General features: G+C 37.3%; 1 protein-coding gene and 1 long non-coding RNA gene across 5 annotated transcripts in view; one reads left to right on the top strand and one right to left on the bottom strand.

Annotated features, from left to right (window-relative positions):
* LOC138748178 (uncharacterized) overlaps positions 1 to 14,510 on the bottom strand; it is a 91,753-nt gene extending 77,243 nt beyond the window's left edge. For all 4 annotated transcript variants that reach the window (XR_011347851.1, XR_011347849.1, XR_011347847.1 and 1 more), the window contains exons 1-2: positions 14,375 to 14,510; positions 12,647 to 12,854 (exon numbers count right to left, since the gene is read on the bottom strand). This is a non-coding gene — a long non-coding RNA (uncharacterized lncRNA). The remainder of the gene's footprint in view (positions 1 to 12,646; positions 12,855 to 14,374) is intronic.
* Positions 14,511 to 14,667: 157 nt separating this feature from the next.
* The window catches only part of LOC138748010 (mucin-19-like), a 64,049-nt gene continuing 55,916 nt past the window's right edge, over positions 14,668 to 22,800 (top strand). The window contains exons 1-6 of the mRNA XM_069907710.1: positions 14,668 to 14,751; positions 15,019 to 15,171; positions 15,360 to 15,485; positions 17,018 to 17,090; positions 17,170 to 17,307; positions 18,274 to 18,429. Of these exons, the coding sequence (XP_069763811.1) occupies positions 14,668 to 14,751; positions 15,019 to 15,171; positions 15,360 to 15,485; positions 17,018 to 17,090; positions 17,170 to 17,307; positions 18,274 to 18,429 (730 nt within the window). The remainder of the gene's footprint in view (positions 14,752 to 15,018; positions 15,172 to 15,359; positions 15,486 to 17,017; positions 17,091 to 17,169; positions 17,308 to 18,273; positions 18,430 to 22,800) is intronic.

Here is a 22,800-nt window from a genome sequence, read left to right as displayed (position 1 = left end):
CTGGTACATTGAGAAATACTGCACTCACACAGAACAAGAAAAAGTCAGTACTTCTGTTGCTAATTTCCATCTTGCTCTCACCATAGGATCCATCTGCGACTTTGTTCTTCCCTTTCTAGATCTCTTGATCTCATCTCAGAATATATGTCTGCCACAGATATCCATTACAAGCCTACAGATATGCACAACTATTTTGACTATTTTGCTCTCTAACTGCCTCCTGTAAAGACTCCATTCCAGTATTCCAGTTACTCGACTCCATTGTATTTGTTCCAATGATAGATTTTATAAAATGTCCTCCTACTTCGTAAACCATGGCTTTCCTTGTACCTAGGGCACAGAGCCCTTGACAGCTTCCCACAGCTCATTCCCCTGTCCTTTTGGACAGTGCAGGAACAAATTTATCCTGACCCTCAACATCTATCCATCATCCTTTGCATTCAACAAATCATTGCTGAAACCCTCGCAACAACAAGATTCCACCATCAAAAACCACTTTTCCTCCTCCATCCCCCCCCCCCACCTTTCACCATTCTGTCAACTTTGGAGAAGTGATATTAAAAACTACCCAGAGAAACCCCTGTTTCCAATTATATTTGTGTTGAGAAAATATGCTTTCCCACAAGGAAGAGAGTGGTAAGGATGGTTTTTAGATTTTGATGAGTGCTATCTGACAAGCAAGTCAGCAAAGACATTCCACAGAGGAAGAAATGGAAGTATTCAAAGTTAAATTAGCTGCCACAGAACAGCAAAATATAGTCTTCTCAGAAGCAATTAAAGACTGTTCAGGATAGAGCAGATTATGCAGAGGATCATCAGATTAAGATGATGTGGGGCATCTAGAGAACTCCAATTAGATATTTAAATATATTTTCACTGAGGACTAACTAGTGATAATTATTTGTATGTCATAGTTACATAAATTCTGAATTTATCCATGTTTTCTTTTGTCACTTATTAGAGATGTACATTTGCCAAAGTGGAGGACTTGAGTCACAATTACAATGCTGAATTTTCATTTATATGAAATTACTTATGACAATTTCCTGGGAGTTCTTTAAAACTCATTATTACCAATGCATCTTGAATTTCTGTTTTTGTGGTATTCAATAAGGTTGGATTGAAATTTGTATCTGTAGTGTAAGGATACCCAGATTTTTACAGAGCAAATAATGAAGTCAGGAAAAGAAAGAAACAAAATTATGTTAATAGTGGTCGGATTATGAACATAGCTGATTTATCCTGGCCTCGACTCTTCTCTGCCATTTCTCCATTCCTCTCTTTCTCAGTCTATCAAATTCTTAATTTATCCACCTCCACTTTAAGTACTTATCATAATCCACCAACAGTGGGAAAGAATTCCAAGGATTCACTGTCCTCTGCAAGAAACCCTCATATTGTGGCTCTATGAGAATCTCCACGTGAAAATATCCCAATATCTATCCCATCAAAGCCTCAGGATCTTTTATGTTTGAATATGGATGCCCCTCAATCATCAAAGTTCCACATACCAGGAATTAGCCTGGTGAATATCATTTGCATTGCCTCCATGTCTTTTTTTCAGGTAGGCTGACTAAAACTACTCAATATTCCAAGTGAAGCTTCACCAACTCCCTATAGAGTAGCTTTTTGTGATTCATGTATCAAGACACCCAGACTCTCTCCACTTCAATAATGATCTGCCTTTTAATTTCTTTTACCAAAATGTGTGACCTCAATTCACTTAATCTATTTATATCCTGCTGCAGTATTATAGTATCCTTATCGTAACATGTCTTTCCACCTACTTTTGTATCATTCACAAAGCTGGAAACAATTCTGCTCATTTCTCCAGGTTATTAATGTCAACAGTGAATAATGTGTGTCAAGAACTGATCCCTGCAGTACTTCACTAATTAACTCCTTCCAGACTTAAAAGGAGACCATTTATTCAAATTCTATGTTTTCTAAGAGACAGTCAGTTTTCAATCCATTACTGCACTCTTCCTCCAATACAATGAGCTTTTAATTTAGGTATCCATATGACACCTTATGTCAAATACCTTTTGGAAACATAAGTACACCACATCCTCATGTTCCCCTCCATCAACACCCTCTGTTACATCCTCAAAGAAAGTGAGTAAATTTGTCAAACTTGATTTGCCTTTCATAAAACAACATTGACTTGGTTTACTTATATTCAGTTTCTAAAGTGAAAAGCTATTTCCTCTTTGATCATTGACTCTAGCATCTTGCTAACAACAGCTGTAAAACTAACTGGCCTGCAGTTCCATATCTTCTGCCTTTCTCCTTTTTCAAATAAGAAAATAGAAACAAAAAGAAATGCTGGGAAAAACTAACATATTTAGAATTCAGAGGAAAGATTTGGGAAAAATTTACTTGAAGCAAAGTGGAACTCAATGTTTGAATTGGCTATTCTTCTGGGTATTGAGCCATGTCATTAAATAGCACATTAGCAGGATATTATGGCAGGAAAATCATTTCTGTGAAATTTGTGGTTAAAATGTAAATACAGCAATTTTTTGACTTGGCCCAGAAAGATTGCTGGATCGTTTTTAACAATGTAATCCAAATTACCCAATAATTTGTGGTTTATCTTTCACACAATGAACTGTCATTTATAACTGCATGCTAAACTGATCAATATTATATATAAAATTCATTGAGGTGAATCTGAGTAGGTGCTGAATAAATAATTAACTTTACATATCTTATAACATTTCACTAATACTGATTATTGTTTAATTTAGGGGGTGTTTCTGCTAGAAATAGAGTAAAACGGGATTATTCATCAACCAAGTATGGTAAGTGGAAAACTTCATGGTCATGAGCTTAGAAATCATTACTAATGGAAATGTAGAACATTTTTTTGATTTTTTTCTTTCTGCAATGTTAACCAAATATTGATACCATTTCCAATATTTTCTCTTACTCCCTCTCATTATTTTCCACTCAACAACTTGGCTTGTTCACACCACACCATTGTTGCGACTCTAAAATTCTATACACATAACACCTAACCTACTATATAAAGGTTGAAGAATGGGTATTAATTCACCCCAAAAATTGTGCTATGCTCTTTAGAATTGCCACAAATGTGCAGCTTCCAGAAAATATAAATATAAATAAATTTTGAGCCAAATAATTTTCAAAGTTAACAGTAACTATTCCACAAAACCATTGTTATTTCAAGCAAGTTACAGTAATCGTATCCCAATCTCCTCCATGTCACTAATATGAAGTGAAAAGCTGCAAGCATCTTATCTGTTCAGAATGTAATGCACTTGCACTTTACATTGCCGATAGGTTTCAGTGCTTACAACCAAAGGTTGCATTGAATACACCATCATGCAAAAGCTGCATGATCCAGAAAAAGGTTTAAAAAAATGTCTTTTAAATATTATGGATGGCATTATATAAACTATTGTGCCTCCATGAATAACACTGTTAATAGTTAATGAATACACCATCATGCAAAAGCTGCATGATCCAGAAAAAGGTTTAAAAAATGTCTTTTAAATATTATGGATGGCATTATATAAACTATTGTGTCTCCATGAATAACACTGTTAATAGTTAATGAATACACCATCATGCAAAAGCTGCATGATCCAGAAAAAGGTTTAAAAAATGTCTTTTAAATATTATGGATGGCATTATATAAACTATTGTGTCTCCATGAATAACACTGTTAATAGTTAATGAATACACCATCATGCAAAAGCTACATGATCCAGAAAAAGGTTTAAAAAATGTCTTTTAAATATTATGGATGGCATTATATAAACTATTGTGTCTCCATGAATAACACTGTTAATAGTTAATGAATACACCATCATGCAAAAGCTGCATGATCCAGAAAAAGGTTTAAAAAATGTCTTTTAAATATTATGGATGGCATTATATAAACTATTGTGTCTCCATGAATAACACTGTTAATAGTTAATGAATCCTTGTTATAAGATGGCTTATTTAACTGGTTGTATGGAATGTTACAGGATGCACATTACATTAGCTGAAATTTATGTATTTGTCATCCCCAGGAGTTTTTTCAATTATATGAATGAAGTAGAGGATACATTGAATAAAAAGAATCTCTTGTCAGAACATCAGTGATCCATCTATATTATTATCATGAGTGGATGAATAATTGTGTACATTTTAATTTCAGCTTTTCAAAATGACATGGTTTTCTTTTTCTTTACACCATTTGTATTTAACTTCTGTTTAGTCTTGATACTGTTAATATGCAGTAACAAGAGTTAAGACCTGACTTGAATGATATTGTTTACTGCATTCTACTATCTTTCAGTCTTTCATATAATCAATAAATAATACATCATTTAATGTTTCCTGAACACTATTTTATCGATTTTGGGCTGCTGATCACGAAAATCAGCTCAAAATTTTCCTATCATGTACGGTACAATCAAGGTCAACAATGAAATGTAAATTAAGCCCAACACCTCACTGAACATCTAAATGGGTAGAAAATTAGCAGTACCATAAATTGCCTCATAGTCCAGTATCCCACCCCAGTGTCCAACACCATAGTGTTCTTGGTCTCTATCCCCGATGACTCCAGGAATCTCTGTTACATTCACACCGTCCAGATATATATCATTACGATCAAACTTAGTTCTGTGATTTCCTGTCATATTTTAAGTCTACTAGTATATTGCCCACAAACCAAGCTGTGAATTGTAAGATTAGTGACCAACAAAACCCCAGGGCTCCTCACATTTGTTGTGCAACATGTGCAGTCAACATGAGAGCTCGGCTCAGAGATGCTCAGAAATGTCATGAGAGTTAATTTAATGTTTCTCCAACATCCTATGTGAAATTATTTTGCGTTCAGCTTGAAATTGTTTACATATTGACATTTCTTTACTTTCAGAAAGCAAACCTTTTGAAAAAAACTTTTGACCTATGTAGTTGGACATTCAGATCTTAGAATGGACCTGTTGCCCTGGGTAAACTTGTACCTCTCACTTTGTTCGTTTTAGATTGGTCACAGTGTTTGAGCTACCGAAAGAAAACAGACACTCACACCAAGAGCAGTTCAGTTTATACAAATGTTTATTAAAAATTCAAAAGCTGATTTCAAACTACAATATGCAAGCCCTTCCCAATTATACTTATCAACGCCTGGACTGGTCCCAACTGCCGAAGCGAGGCAATGACCGCACACTTGTAGTAGGTTGTCGGGGCGCTGGTAGCAGCTTCTCCACCTCCCCTGACTGGGACGATAACTGGACTCTATAAGTTCTTCTTCTTGCTGAGAGATGTTTCCACCCCTCAGAGAGTCTCCACTTCAGCTTATATTGCCCAAAAAATTGTTTACTCATAGCTTATCTCTTTGAATAAATGATTTAATTATCTTCAAGGTCTCCTGACAGACTGCGACCAACAAAAGACAACTGCATCCCTGGGCCCCATGGTGGAATTTAGATTATGTCTTCTGATGCAACTGCATCCCTTCTTGCATAAGCTGGTCTAAATCCTCCATTACACCTGTTTGTATATTTCTGTATCAGATTGATGAGCACTGCAGCAGTCCATCATCAAGAGAGCCACCATCATCTTGGTACCCAAGAAGGCGACCATAACAGGTCTCAAAGACTACCGCCTTGTGGCATTGACCTCCACCATTATGAAATGCTTTGGGTATCTGGTGATGGAACACACCAAAGCACACCACCCAGAGACACTGGACCCATTTCAATTTGCTTATAGAAGATCCTATAGCCTTATCCTTTCACTCCATCCTGACTCATCTGGAGAATGACGCTGCTGTTCACTAACTTCAGCTCAGCGCCAAATATGATCATTCCCCAGAGGCTGGTGAAGAAGCTTTCTTCACTGGGACTCAACAACCCTCTCTGTCATTGGATCCTGGAATTCCTAACGGAAAGACCATAGTCTGTCCGGGTCGGTAGCAGAATGTTGAGCACCATCACACTGAGCACTGGCACACCTCAGGGCTGAGTGCTCAGCCTGACCCTGTACATGCTACTGACCCACGACTGATTAGCCAGATCCAGCTCCAACAGTGTCATCAAGTTTGCAGAAGATACAATAGTCGTTGGCCTCATCAGCAACAACAATGAGTCGCACTACAGAGAAGAGGTAGAAAACCTTGTGAAATGGAGTGAGTGTAAAAACCTGAGTCTCAATGTGGTACAGATGAAAGGGATGATTGTGGACTTCAGGAGGACCAGGAATGACCATCCTCCACTGTACATCCACAAATCTGTACAAGAGAGAGTGGAGAGTGCCAAGTTCACTTAACTAGTGACCTACTGTGGATGCTCAACATCTCCTCACTTGTCAGGAAGGTGCAACAGTGAATGCACTTCCCGAGAAGACTAAAGCAGGCAAGGCTACCAGTTGATAATATGTCAGGCCTCTATAGGACCTCTATATGAGAGTGTCCTGGCCAGCTGCAACACAATGTGGTATGGTTGCTGCCGAGAAATCGATCAGAGATCAATCCACAGGACCATAATAGTGACCCCAGATCACTGGTGTCTCTCTCCGCCTATCGACGTGATCTACCAGGATCATTGAGTGAAGAGCCATGCAAAATCATTGAGAACATCTTCCGTCCTGCACACAGCATCTTTTAGCTGCTCTCACAGGAGAGGAGATGCAGGAGTATCAGAGCCAGCACCACCAAGCTGAGGAACAGCTTTTTCCCACAGGCTGAACAATAAAAGGAACGGCTCACACTGACCATCCAAGACTCATACATTCATGAGACAATATTTATTTGTATAGATGAAATACTTGTCCTGCATGTATATTGTTTGCATATGTGTTATCTGTATGTCTGTCTCTGTGTTCTAGGATTGTCCTCCATAGCCACAATTGACGCTGCTCAACAAATCAGTGATTACCAGAGGCACCACACCTATGGTCAATCACAACTAACAGAGGCCAAGAAAAAAGCCATGTGTGTTATATCTGGTTGTGTGTTTGCATGTTTTGCACCAAGGACCAGAGAACTTGACTTAACATTTATTTTAGCTTGAAGAAAATTAGCTTAAATTTTATTAGCCTGATAAATTCATGCAAGCAAGATGATTGCTGAATGGAAAGGAATAATTGCTTAAGAATATAAAAGCCTTTGAGCTCTCACATTTTTTTATGAATTAAATGTAACAAATATACTTTGTTCTAGATCTGGATGGGTCCGCAATTACACAAACCTTTAGGTTTGCAAGGGAGGTTACAAGCACATCAGATGAAGGAACCTGTAAGTGTACATATACAGTTTATATATTCTGTTACAAAGTATATCAGGATTCACTTCCCTTTTCCATTTATAATGTAAACAATCCGAGATTATGAAAAGATGATGTGCAGTAAGTGCTGTTCTCTTTCTATTTATTCAGATACCTGCAGCATATGGGGTCAAGGGGGATTCAGGACCTATACCAATGACTTTTACCATTTTACATCAACATGCAACTACATTCTGAGTCGTCAGTGTCAAGGTGGTGTGGAAGATTTTAACGTGGAGATTCGTCGTGGCTCAGATGGCAACTTGGAGCATATTTTCATGAGTATTGAAGGTGCTATGATTGTTGTGGTGAACGGTACAATCAAGGTCAACAATGAAATGTAAGTTAAGCCCAACATCTTGCTGAACATCTAAATGGGTAGAAAATTAGCAGAACCATAAATTACCTCATAGTCCATATCCCACCCCAGTGTCCAACACCATAGTGTTCTTGGTCTCTATCCCTGATGACTCCAGGAGTCTCTGTTACCATATAACCACTTACAGCACAGAACAGGCCAGTTCGGCCCTACTAGTCCATGCCGTGACAAATCCCCTCCTTCCTAGTCCCACTGACCAGCACCCAGTCCATACCCCTCTAGTCCCCTCCTATCCATGTAACTATCCAGTCTTTCCTTAAATGTAACCAATGATCCCGCCTCGACCACGTCTGTTGGAAGCTCATTCCACATCCCTACCACCCTTTGTGTAAAGAAATTTCCCCTCATGTTCCCCTTATAATTTTCCCCCTTCAATCTTAAACCATGCCCTCTAGTTTGAATCTCCCCCACTCTTAATTGAAAAAGCCTATCCACATTTACTCTGTCTGTCCCTTTTAAAATCTTAAAAACCTCTATCAAGTCCCCTCTCAATTCTCTACATTCATACTGTTCAGATATATATAATCACGATCTCCTTTTTATTTTCATAGAGCAGCTAAAAAATGAAATTCCTTTATGGGAATTTATTCAAGATTATTATTTTTGAATGAGAATAATTTAAAATTATTTGCATTACTGTCCTTCCTCCAACATTATATATTATTAACTCAAAATAATTCTGTTGCTCATTGTATTAACATTATCATTGATATCAATATTTTGGGTCAAACTTTTTTTTCATTTCTGCTATTTCTTCACAGAATTTCATTGCCATTTGATGACAAAGTGATTACTATTCAGGAATATGGCATTTATGTACGATTTAGAAACAGGAAACACACGATTTCTCTGCTTTGGAATTACAGAGATGCATTGTCGGTAAGAAAGTTTGAAGAACATCATACATTTTTAATGAAGAATCAATAGGTTTTGATGATATTTTGATTTAATTTAAATTCTTAGTTGTGTGTTTTCTGGCACTGACACCATAATCAATGTGAGCCTTCTGTTGAATTACAATGACAATTTTAAAAGATGTAAATTTTTCATAGCAAAATATAATTATTTATTGTGAAGAAAATTAAATAGGTTAGTGATTAGAATCATTTTCTCACAGTGGGAATGTCAAATACGAGAGGCTGTAGCATAAAGCTGAGAGATTGAAAGTTGAAGGAGATTTATGAGGAAAGTTTTTTTTAACAGTGTGGATGGTGCCTAGAACAGACTGCTGGGGGGGGGGGGGGGGTGGGGAGGGGGTGCAATTGTGGATGGTAGAGGCAAATACAATTGTGATATTAAAGAGGCATTTAGAGAGGCATGTTATGTGCAGGCAGATGGAAGTAGTTTAATTTATCATCAGTGTTAGCCCAAAACATGTCCTATTCTATATTCTGTTTCTGATAGCACACTGCTTTGTCATACTGAACAGAAACACTACTGACTGCAGATGAATTTCAAAGGAATCAATAACTAATATGCCATATTTTCACTCTGCCATATATGCACTCATGCATATAATATGCAGAAAATCATAAACTGAATAAAATTATTTTTGTATAGTGCACAAGTGTATATACCGCACAGATGTAGTATTCTACAATCTGACCTACAAGAGCAATTCTCATTTACTTGAGACATGAGACAAAGCACATTCCATAGCCCCACTATCTTTCACAGTTAATCTCCTGCAATTAACACCCTATCAACTTCCACCTGAGATGTCTCTTCTCTTCTCTTTGGCTTGGCTTCGCGGACGAAGATTTATGGAGGGGTATGTCCACGTCTACTGCAGGCTCGTTGGTGACTGACAAGTCCGATGTGGGACAGGCAGGCACGGTTGCAGTGGTTGCAAGGGAAAATTGGTTGGTTGGGGTTGGGTGTTGGGTTTTTCCTCCTTTGTCTTTTGCCAGTGAGGTGGGCTCTGCGGTCTTCTTCAAAGGAGGTTACTGCCCGCTGAACTGTGAGGCGCCAAGATGCACAGTTGGAGGCGATATCAGCCCACTGGTGGTGGTCAATGTGGCAGGCACCAAGAGATTTCTTTAAGCAGTCCTTGACCTCTTCTTTGGTGCACCTCTGTCTCGGTGGCCAGTGGAGAGCTCGCAATAGAACACGATCTTGGGAAGGCGATGGTCCTCCATTCTGGAGTCGTCACCCACCCAGCGCAGTTGAGTCTTCAGCAGCATGGATTCGATGCTTGCGGACTCTGCCAGCTCGAGTACTTCGATGTTGGTGATGAAGTCGCTCCAATGAATGTTGAGGATGGAGTGGAGACAGCGCTGATAGAAGCGTTCTAGGAGCCGTAGGTGATGCCAGGAGAGGACCCATGATTCGGTGCCGAACAGGAGCGTGGGTATGACAACAGCTCTGTACACGCTGATCTTTGTGTGTTTCTTCAGGTGGTGTTTTTCCAGACTCTTTTGTGTAGTCTTCCAAAGGCGCTATTTGCCTTTAATGTCTGTTGTCTATCTCTTTGTCGATCCTTGCATCAGATGAAATGGTGCAGCTGAGGTAGGTAAACTGGTTGACCGTTTTGAGTTCAGTGTGCCCGATGGAGATGTTGGGGGGGCTGGTGGTCATGGTGGGGAGCTGGCTGATGGAGGACCTCAGTTTTATTCAGGCTGACTTCCAGGCCAAACATTTTGGCAGTTTCCGCAAAACAGGACGTCATGCGCTGGAGAGCTGGCTCTGAATGGGCAACTAAAGCGGCATCGTCTGCAAAGCGTAGTTCATGGACAAGTTGCTCTTGTGTCTTGATGTGAGCTTGCAGGCACCTCAGATTGAAGAGACTGTCATCCATGTGGTACCAGATGTAAATTACCTATTATGTCCTCCATCAGCCAGCTCCCCACCATGACTACCAGCCCCCCCACATCTCCATCGGGCACACAAAACTCAAAACGGTCAACCAGTTTACCTATCTCGGCTGCACCATTTCATCAGATGCAAGGATCGACAATGAGATAGACAACAGACTCGCCAAGGCAAATAGCGCCTTTGGAAGACTACACAAAAGAGTCTGGAAAAACAACCAACTGAAAAACCTCACAAAGATAAGCGTATACAGAGCCGTTGTCATACCCACACTCCTGTTCGGCTTCGAATCATGGGTCCTCTACCGGCACCACCTACGGCTCCTAGAACGCTTCCACCAGCGTTGTCTCCGCTCCATCCTCAACATCCATTGGAGCGCTCACACCCCTAACGTCGAGGTACTCGAGATGGCAGAGGTCGACAGCATCGAGTCCACGCTGCTGAAGATCCAGCTGCGCTGGATGGGTCACGTCTCCAGAATGGAGGACCATCGCCTTCCCAAGATCGTATTATATGGCGAGCTCTCCACTGGCCACCGTGACAGAGGTGCACCAAAGAAAAGGTACAAGGACTGCCTAAAGAAATCTCTTGGTGCCTGCCACATTGACCACCGCCAGTGGGCTGATAACGCCTCAAACCGTGCATCTTGGCGCCTCACAGTTTGGCGGGCAGCAGCCTCCTTTGAAGAAGACCGCAGAGCCCACCTCACTGACAAAAGGCAAAGGAGGAAAAACCCAACACCCAACCCCAACCAACCAATTTTCCCTTGCAACCGCTGCAATCGTGTCTGCCTGTCCCGCATCGGACTGGTCAGCCACAAACGAGCCTGCAGCTGACGTGGACTTTTTTACCCCCTCCATACATCTTCGTCCGCGAAGCCAAGCCAAAGAAGAAAAAGAAGAGATGATAACAAGCTTAGAGGAATCAATTAAATAGATCAAAGATGGGCTTCAGAGTTGAGCAGGATTTTAATTTTGTCATGATTCAAAAAAGCCTTCCTTTAAAGCCTATCTTGTTAAAAATTGTATGCAATTGAGAATTGTATGGTTTGATTTGATGTAATGAGGATAATTAAATTGATGCCATAGGGCAGAATCAACCTAATATTGTCTCAGATCAGAGGCACTTAATATGTTAATCCCTTCCCTCAGGGAATGGGTCTGGGCAATTAAGGTATAGGTGCCCAAGGCAGAATATCCTGTTTCTCGAAATACCATGGCACTCAGGCCAAGGAGATATTTCCAAAACCACCTGCTATAAATTATGCATGTTCTTTCATTGCCGCTATTACATTCCCATGCTTGCTAAAAATTGTGTGTGTTCTATCAACATGTAAAAATATTCCCATATAGCACACATATGCATATAATGGGTGGGTGAGGGGGGGGGGTACCAAGTTTGTAAAAAATGCATATAATGTATTAAAAAATGGTAATGATATGTTTGTGAAACCATCAGTTTTATCCATTTATTTTAAGCTTGCTGTGATATGATATAAGACATAACTGTCAACTTATGGAATGAAGCTGATAGGTAAGGTAAGCAAGCAAGCTAATAGGGATATGGACAACAAAAGCAATTGGAGAATATTGTGGATAAATGTGAAGTTAAGCTTGTTGATGGGAAGAAACAGATTTTTTAATGATGAAAAATAAGAAAGCACTAGGGTGCAGAAGAATCTTGAAGTACTGATTCACAAGATACAGAAAGTAAACAGTAAATATCGCAGCTCTTAGGAAAACAACAGGTATGATAGTATTTATTGCTAAGATTTTGCCTATTAAAGTATGAAAGTTTTGCTGAAATTGTATAGAAGTAGGGGATATGATTTATGTCTCTTTAGCTTGAACCGATTATGGTGAAAACCACAATTGAAAACCACTGTTTTAATTGTATCTAATTGACTTGTTATGTGCACAGTTTCATAACTCCAAAGGAAATGGGCCAATGACAATTTTTCTCAAGCAAAATATTTCAGTAACAATTGGGTCTAGAGCAGTGATTTTCAACCTTCTTTTCCCACTCACATACCACCTTAAACAATCCATAATGCCATAAATGCTCTGTGATTGGTAAGGTGGTAAGTGAGTTTAGAGGGCAGTTTGAAAACCACTGGATTAAATTCTCGATAGAGGAATTACCCCATGAGAACACATTGAGGCCTGCTTACCTTCACTGGAGATTAGAGGACTGACAGATGATACTGAGACACACAAAAATCCAAGTTTGATTTTCAAGTGAAGTGCAGTAGCTGGACAGTCTAACCTTTATGAGCATCGTTTCAGAATAAAATGTCAGCCATCTAGATTGATATGAAGTTATTTTCTTTTTGCAGATTTATGGAATTCTTCACCTTGATATCAGTGGCTGGTCAGAATCTGAAAGAGTTTTGAACATCAACAGAATTAAAGAATTTGTGAATTGGGCAGAAAGATCTTAATTAACTGATGAGCAGGCTTGAGAGGTCTCATGTCTTACATCTGTTCCTGTTATTTAAATCTTTAATTGACTATGTATTTTAATTTTCAGATAACAGTTGATGCACAATATAAAGGGCTATTATGTGGCCTCTGTGGACCCTTTGATAGCAGCATCTCAACAACTTATGGTGAAAAAAAATCTTAACCTTTCTAAATTTCTGCAGAAGATTTTCTTTCAAATATAGGAAGCTATCAATGAATGAAAGAAGTTTAGTTTTTTTTTCTTTGGCTTTCTTGTAGATTTAAACTTTGCCCTAATGCAAAAACTGGCTAGTTCAAATAAAGCCTGCGACATCACCTTTTCAGAAGAAACTGATTGTACATCAACTGAAGTAAGTTCTATTGAACAAAGAATATTTCATGAATTCCAACTCACTATAGCACAAATTTTAAAAAAATACATTATTCTTTCTGAACAAATGTAATCTCTCCCTGAAAATTATTGTATTTCATAAATTCTGCAAATACTTTTGATCCTATCAATTATCTCCATAATCTGTTTCTACCAAAATTTTACTCCATCCTCTTCATGGGTAAGCACTGATTCAAAGCACTTGGTATGCATTTTAAACTTATCCTGTATTTTTCAGAACATCATGTTCACTATGCCTGTCAGGTCTCATCTATTTTCTTCCTCCAGTGTACTCTGCATGCTGGTTAAAAGAACTTGGAGTTTGCTATTATATTAACTGTCATTTTTCTTTCATATTTTCTTTTTGTCTTGTTTTCTTTTTAACTTCTCTGCTTTATTTATCTTGGTTCTCCAAATCCAAGTCAATTTATTGTCATGAACAAATAACAAAATTTGAATATCTACCCTCGCATTCTTCATATTTCATCATATTCACTGTATATACCACCTTAAGAACCCTGGTTTTGGTTATCCTTCTCATGGGAATGCATCTAATTTGTTTCAAAAGCATTTTTTTCAAGATCCTCTATTATTTTGTTATACTCTCCCTGACAATCTGTGATTCAGATTTACTCTTGTGAGATCCCCTTAGTCTGATTGAATTTAATTCTCTTCTAATTTAGAAATTCTAGTTTCGATTTTTCTTTGTTTTTCTCTAGTACAAACCTAAACCTTGATACAAATATTACTCTTATAAAACCAAATTAGTCTTGTCCCATCTTATTTCCCAGCACTAGATCTAATATTGCTTCTTCCTAATTAGGTCTGATAACATACTGAATTTCTCTTTAATTAGCCAGGGGATCCAAGGTTATGCAGAAAAGGCCAGGCAGTGGGGCTGAGTGGGAAAATGGATCAGCTCATGATTAAATGGCGTCAATAGTTTATTTCTGATCCTATGTTTTAGGGGCTTATGAGTAAATTTCAGAAATTTTATTTGATCATTATCCCAAATAATATTTATCAAATAAAATCCACATTATTATTAGTATCAAATTCTATTGACCTTGGTGCAGAACTTGGGTATCCACTCTTGCAGAATATAGCCATTGGTTCCAAAATGGCTTCTCATCACTTGTAGTTACAAGGTTTTTACCCCTTATATGATAGAAGTATGACTTCAATAGTATAATTTAGTCGCTCTGAAACTAAGGAAACAAATGGCACAGTTAGTATACATTGCTTGTTGCCATCATGAAGAACTGAGGTGTAAGCCAGAAGAGGTAGAGGAAGCAGATCTATTACAACTTTTAGAAGGCATTTGGACAGGAAGAAAAAGAATATGAGAATACAGGCCTAATGTGGGCAAATGGGATTAGTCAAGATTTGCATAGGTCCAGCATGGGAGAGTTACTGTCGGTCACAAGGGACCATTTCTATGCTGTATGTTTCTATAATTCTATGTTATGAATAGGTAGCATGAATTGCTTTACCATCCTGCACCAATGCTCAGCACTCAAGCACAGGTTATTTGTGCACTTGTACATTGCAATTATAGTGGACATTTTGAGATTTTAACCACTTAGCTCCTCCACACCCTCTATCCCTCTTCTCCACATTCTCTCAGCCTCACCTCACATTCACTCCCTTGCTCTTGTTGACTGCAGCTCATTATTAAGTTATACTTCTCTCATTCTTGTGCTTATTCAGATCTGTTTAGAAATCTTGACGCATTTCAGCACATGCAATTCTGAAGACATCCTGGATCAATTTGTGGAGATTTGTGAGAAGGATGTTTGTGCTTGTGAAGCAGAGAACTGTCATTGTGCCAGCTTCATTGAAGCATCAAAAGGCTGTGGCAATGTAAATCTTGAACAGTGGAGCAGCTGGTGGGACTCTGTCTTATGCAATGGAGGTCAGTCAGAATGATCATAAAGAGAATACCATGATTTTCCAATTTATACCCTGAGTAAACAATTAAAAAATTATTTTTTTGTTGTGTAACCACACTATGCAATTCAAATTGTAAAAAAATAACTTTTCCTCTTCAGTACAACCCAGGTGCCCAGGAAATCAGGTTTACATGGATTGTGGTCCCTCTTGTTTGTCAACCTGCACTGATCCAAAATCTGAACAGCAGTGTGATCAGTGTGTTCAAACATGTATTTGTCCAGAAGGTAATTATGTTGAATATTTATTGGCAGTCCAATTTCTTTTAAAAGACAGTTTATTAAATATTAATCAACAATCGTAAATGCAATTTTTTTTAAACTGACAATCCTTTGGAATGAAAGTATTTGCTTTTATAAAAAGGATGACAAGATGAAAAAGGATGAATCGATCTTGTTTGCCCCTGTATATTTATGCTTGTTTTTTTTTCAGTTTAAAAAAAATTGTATTTAGACATATAGCACAGTAACAGGCCCTTTTGGCCCACAAACCTATGACAACCAATTAACCTACATCCCTGGTACTTTCCTTGAAGGGTGGGAGGAAAGTAGAACACCCAGAGGAAACCCACGCAGATATGAGAAGAATATACAAACTCCTTATAGACAAAACCCAGTCCCAGTTGCTGGCACTGTAACAGCATTGCACTAACATGCCAATCTTTCTGAATAATGTGTTTGAAGCAAAATACATTGTTAAAGATACCTGTATCAAGACATCATAAAAATTGGAATCAAGTTTGCATGATGTAATTTCAAATCAAATTATATTGCTTTTCACATTCTTCTCTTGATTGAAAAACTTTTCTTGAAATACATTATGCACTTGTTTAACCAAAATTATTCAGCCTTCTGTTTACTTTTGTTAAAGCCAACATGGAATATTGCAAAAGAGCATTTAGGAATAAACTGTGGGAGTGTTCATTTTTCAATACAAATTTGAATTCAATTAATTTATAATCCTGTCCTAATAGAGGTAACTCACCTCTATTATAAAGTTTAATTGTTTTTCAATAAAATCTCCCATAACATCAGATGGGAGTTTTTGAGGTGATATATTTAGGCATTCATTTTTCTTTTTCAGGTACTGTTCTTGATAACTTAAAGGGTAATGAATCATGCATCAGCCAGATAGACTGTCCTTGTGAATATGATGGAAAAATTTACAATTCTGGAGAAAAACGAAATTCTTTCTGCTATTCATGGTAATGGTTCAAACCATAAAGTTTTCAATAAACTAATTATCAAATTATTTCAGTCAAAATAGTTTATTATGTTTCTTTATGATTTTAGCACTTGCCAAAGTGGAATGTGGGAATGCACCAATCTTAACTGCTCCAAAATATGCAAAATTGAGGAAGGAACACATATCACAACGTTTGATGGCACATACTATAACTTGATTGGAGATTGCTCTTATTTTGCAATTATTGTACGTGAGCTTTTGTTGCATCAATTAATTTTAATTTTTGCTATTTGCAAATTGATTTTAATTCTGCATCTATTTAATTTTGCATCTATTATACATCTTATCTGTCAAATGTATGACTGAAGTTTGCAATTTAATTTGCTTTTCACAGACAAAGGACTGGTCAGTAATAACTGAAATACATCCATGCCAAACAGCATATTATCAGACATGTTTACAACGAGTTTTGTACAAAATATATCAGGTACAATTTAGTAATTTTCATTTACACATTTTCTGTTCCAGTTTTTAAATATAACTTTTTAATATAATGTGTTTCTTTCCATTTCAGAACACCTATTCAATCAATAATAATGGCATTGTTTATCATAATGGAAATGTAATGGGAATGCCTTTTGGAAATGGTAAATAACTTTCAATCAATCAATCTAACAAGCAATAAGAGATGATGTTGAAAGTTAAGATGTTCATCTTTTTTCACAGGGGAAATAAAGATTTTTCAACAATCATCGCAGTATATTGAAGTGCACACAAAATCTGGATTGACACTGCAGATACTAATATCTCCCATCATGCAACTTTACATGTCACTGCCTAAAAGTGTCAAAGATACCACAAAAGGTACAATGAATATTTTCAAGATATCAACAATGTGTTGATTGCGAGCAGTGTGTTGTGAGATGGAAATCCAGGAGCACCAGATACCTTATGAAAAAAAATATGATTAACTATTACAGAATCTGTTTCATGCTTGTATATAATAGCTTCATCAAGCAATGTATCAGACAAATTCTCCATCAAATCTCTTGTTTCTTTACTTTATTCTTTATTCCTTTAATCTTCACAGACTGAAGATAATATTGAGTCCAATAATAATGCAATATTGCTATATCCGTGTGATAATATATCCCACCAGACAAATTCAGAATGTGTTTATATTTTTTCATAATTTGCCTTTACCAGTGAACAATGGTATGATGGACCAAAGTAGTTTCAAAGTTAAAAATTCTAACCCATACATTAGTTAAATGTCCATTAAAGCTGCTCTAATATTGAGTTGATTTTCCTCCTGTTGACATAGCCAAGCACATGTATTCAGCAAAAATAATTAGACCTACACATCAGCATCAATCTACACAGTTACTTTCATAAAACCATCCCTGGGACCAGATTACACAATCTGTAAAAAGATCATTTCTAGTCTCTTGGAAATTATTTGTTATATTGGTGATACATTTGTGATCAAAGAATAAAAACGAGAATGAAGATTACCTGAAACCTGTGGGGAATAATTTTAGCATAAACTACATTTCAGAAAACTGCCAAAATTAGATAGACAGCAAAAGCTTTGCTTCCCAACAAAATGCCCTGATTACTTTTCTGGAGAGTAAATTCCCATAGGGTATAAAATAAGCCTTAGATTTGACCCTGCCATTTTTCCAATGATCAGATTCAATAAATGACAATATAGTTTTGTAATATAGTAATGAATTGTGAATTATTAATGTGATTGGTTGTTCATCCTGAAGACAAGTAACATGAATATAACTGCTTTCTTAAGATGATCTGAACTGTACTTTTCCTCAGGTTTGTGTGGCACCTACAACGACAATGCGAATGATGACTTTCTAGCAGCAAGTGGTATTATAGAACCTACATATGATTCATTCAGTGATTCGTGGAAAAACAATAATGACTGTCCTTCAGCAAAAGTGAATCCTGCCTGTGTTAGTTCAGAATATGGTAATTCTTGCATAGAATCTTCCTTTTCATACTTTATTAGACTCCCAACAGTCACCATTTTTAGGAATTACAACTTGTATGAATCTCATTAAAATACATGTGTTTATGAAAGTGTAGTGTGATTTTAGCCTCATGAGGACAGAATTTAATTTAGCAGCAATATTCTTAGTGTGAATAATACTGGTATCCTTTTGAGTTCTAATTGCAAATATCTCAACATTATATTATTTAATTAAAATCTGGGAAGGGATTGTCCCATATTCTTGGTTTGCCAAATTTGGCAATGCCAGCTATTCTCAGCCAACTGTTCTGGACATGAGTAATTCAATAGAGTTCTGATCTCTTCACATTTGATATAACCATATCTTACATCTGTATTTCAGAAACATATGCCAAACAACAATGTGCATCTATAAAAAATCAATCAGGGCCTTTTTCTATGTGTCATCCTGTCGAGGACTTTACAAGATATTATGAAGTAAGGCTTAATTTTGGATCAATTTTTGCATGTGAACATGTATGATAAAATTAACTATCCCAAAGCTGTCTTGAAATTATTGTTTGCCCAGCCTGAAAAGTAAATCACATTTCAATCATTTCACTAAAATCATGTGAAGAAATTTTTCTCATAATTTCCTGTTATGATTTACCCTTGTGACCTAACGTGATTTTGATGTAGGGAATCATGGATGATTTCCCATGTTCCCCCAACTCAATAATCTAAGACTCCACAACCCTATGATTATTTTGCTGCAGTTACTGACAGTGAACCTACACTTTGATTCTGTCTTCATCTATTCAGATTTCCTCTTTCCTGATGTTATTTTCCATAGTCCCCCTTAATGCTAATTTGTATCCTCCTCTCTGAATGCTACTTGCAAGTCTTTTCTGATTCTACTCTCCATCATCTTCTTCAGAAACTGTTCTTCATTGAGATATAAATGAGTAAAATAAATTGGCAGATTTTTTTAAATGGGGGAAAAAAATTTGAAAATACCCAGACACAAAGGGACCTGGGTGTCCTTGTGTAGGATAGCCTGAAGACAACCTTGCATGTTGACTCAGTGGTGAGGAAGGCAAATGCAATGCTGCCATTCATTTCAAGAAGAATAGAATTTAAGACCAGGGATGAAATGTTGAGGCTTTGCAAGGCACTCGTGAGACCTTCGTTGGAGTATTGTGAGCAGTTTTGGGCTCCTCATTTAAGAATGGGTGTGCTGACGTTGGAGAGGGTTCAGAGGAAGTTCACAAGGATTATTCCAGAAATGAAAGGGTTATCATATGAAGAGTGTTTGCCTGGAATTTAGGAGAATGAGGCTAGATCTCATTGAAACATTTCAAATGTTAAAAAAGCATGGACAGAGTAGGTGTAGAAATGTTGTTTCCCATGATGGGAGAGTCTAGGACAAGAGGCACAACTTCAGGATTAAAAGGCCTCCACTTAGAACAGAGATTGGGAGGAATTATTTTAGACAGAGGGTGGTAAATCTTTGGAATTTGTTGTCACAGGCAGTTGTGGGTGTCAGGTCATTGGGTGTATTTAAGGCCGATGTTGATGGGTGCTTAATTAGCCACTGTATCAAACGTTACGGGGAGAAGAAAGGGCAGTGAGTGGGAAAATGGATCAGTGCAGGCCAGACACGAAGGGCTAAATAGCCTATTTCTGCTTCTATGTCTTTTGGTCTGACTGTTATCTATTTTCCCTATGCTGCTCTCCAGACCGATGGAGTGTCTCATTCACCTTCCCCAATGCTGGACTCAACGTGTTTTTATTCATGCTATTTCCCAAAGTCACTTATTACTTTCTTCTGATGCACCAATTTCCCTCACCACCATTTTCCAAAGTTGCTCTCATCTCTTTCCCCATTCCTCTTTTCCCATGCAGTTATCCATCTCCTGTTTTTGATAACCCCCATAATCCTTTCACAATTCTGCTCCCAATCTCCCATTTCCGCATGTAGTTCACAATTTCCCTTGCTCAAACCATACTCTCCCAATATAGGTCTCCCAATATAGGTCTCCCAATATAGGTCTCCCAATATAGGTCTCCCAATATAGGTCTCCCAATATAGGTCTCCCAATATAGGTCTCCCAATATAGGTCTCCCAATATAGGTCTCCCAATATAGGTCTCCCAATATAGGTCTCCCAATATAGGTCTCCCAATATAGGTCTCCCAATATAGGTCTCCCAATATAGGTCTCCCAATATAGGTCTCCCAATATAGGTCTCCCAATATAGGTCTCCCAATATAGGTCTCCCAATACTATTTCCAGTTTTCTTCTCCTGAAGCTAGATCTCAACCTAAAATGCCAAGTCAGCCAACTCTGCAGTACTCTGTTCTTCATGGGGGGTTGGGGTTGAGGGATCAAGCAGTGCTCTAATCTTGGCAGGGGTGGGGGGGGGGGAGGGTTTGAATCAGCAAACCTTTGTTCTTCTTCAGTAAATGCCAAGAAGTACATCAAGGATCTACTTCCCATTAGAATCCATCCACATTTCCCATTGGATGTATGATGGATCTCCCAAACCTGACTCTGAGCAGCATATTTTCATTTTGTTGCAATTGATATGAGGACTCCAAGGGAGTCATTGTTCTGCCACATTTTCACCGAGGGCATCATTCAGGATGCAATGTGACATTTTAAAATAAATATTCTTTTATAAATAGAATTTTGTTTATGATCCCAAATCTAAGGCAGGCTTTAATTTGCACAGTATCATTTAAATTGATAAAACATACATTGGAGCACAAGTGAACATTTCTTATGGTTTGGGTATCAGCTTTCACTGCCAATCATTTTGATGTACCAAAACCATCTGTTGTCATAAATTGTATCAGCATGAATTTATGCAAAAAGTTGTGTTTCTTTAATAATTTCAGGAAAAAAATGGGTTTAGATTCATGGAAATATATGAACATGTGAATAAGAATTCTTTATTTGGTTGGAGATATTTAAATAGTAACCAATTACGTTGTGTATTTAGATGTGTAAAACTGCCTCCTGTAACTGTGGAAATATCAATGACTGTGTGTGTGCTGCAATGGAAGCATATGTTCATGCCTGTGCTGGAAAGGGCATCTCTGTGGTGAACTGGAGGAAATCAATTTGTGGTATGTGGTTTCTGGTCACATTTCACATCACAGAAAGAAAAAGAAGACTTGGAGCAGGACAATCAGCTGCTAAGCTATTTTCTATAATTCAATTACATAATTGTTGCCTTTCACTGCTACTCCATTTTCCCATCTTTGCCCAGTTTCCGCTTGATAACCTGAAAAAAATCTGTCAAATTCAGATCCACGGCATTTTGACAAAGACTTTCAAATTTAATATGAGCAATAAATATTAAATTCCAAAGCACTGAGGTGCACAAGGCAAATAACCTTAAAGCTTTGTCAAAATTTTTAATCTTTTGGAACTTTTTGTGAAATTACACATTCATGCCATAGGAGAATATTTAAAAGTAATTGAAATGTATTTGAGTAGATATAATAAAAACACTTTGATTGCCTGAGAAGTGAAGAAATTTTAGACCTTAGTGTTAGCTTTTGGATGATTTTCCTCACCATCTTGATGGGGGTTTATTTATCTCAATTTTTTTCCACCTAAATTATCATAACAGTATTGTAGCTACTTCAAACATATTAAACCCCTGAATACAGCGTTAATGCATCTATCAAGACTGTTCTCAGTCATTTGCTATGGGAAATTACCCCGTGGTCTCTTATCAACACAGTTTATTTTCTTAAAAATGTTATCTTCTACTAAGCTCTGGCCAATACTATGATTCTAGTTTTAATTTTGAGGAAAGATATCTCTCTATTTTGATCATAAAACAGAGCCATAAGATTTCTTCATCGTTCTTCATTTTTTGCTGTGGACATTTAAATACACACTTCCTTTCATTCAACTGTGAATAATTCTAATAAGATTGAGACATTATTTTGTTTGCATTACAGAAACAGTATTGCAAGGATTTCTAAAGCTTTTTCTCATAATGTTTTAATAAACAAAATACTTAAAGTTTAGTTACTTATTTACCCCCATCTATTTCAAATTTTTAAAGCCCAGAACACAATGGTCCATGAGTTCAAATTATGCATCAAAGTCAATGCAAAGATATTCTTAAGAAATAATTAGTAGCAAGAAGAGCTAATCACAAGAATATGAAAGGACTATTCACTTATTTGCCCAGTAGGAAGTAGTAATAATTGTTTAAATAATCAAATAAAAGTTTGATGTTGGTATCATTGAGTTGCAGATGACTTATAGGAGTTGAGAGATTCCAATTTAAAATACTGAATAAAAAAACAATGAAAAGAAAAAAATAAACATTCCGCGTGGTCTGTAAAGAGTTTATACGTTTCTATGTG

This window comes from Narcine bancroftii, chromosome 13 (assembly GCF_036971445.1).
Source record: "Narcine bancroftii isolate sNarBan1 chromosome 13, sNarBan1.hap1, whole genome shotgun sequence".
Lineage (NCBI taxonomy): Eukaryota > Metazoa > Chordata > Chondrichthyes > Torpediniformes > Narcinidae > Narcine > Narcine bancroftii.
The sequence above is the reverse complement of the archived record's forward strand: the minus strand, read 5'-3'. Positions and strand labels throughout refer to the sequence as shown.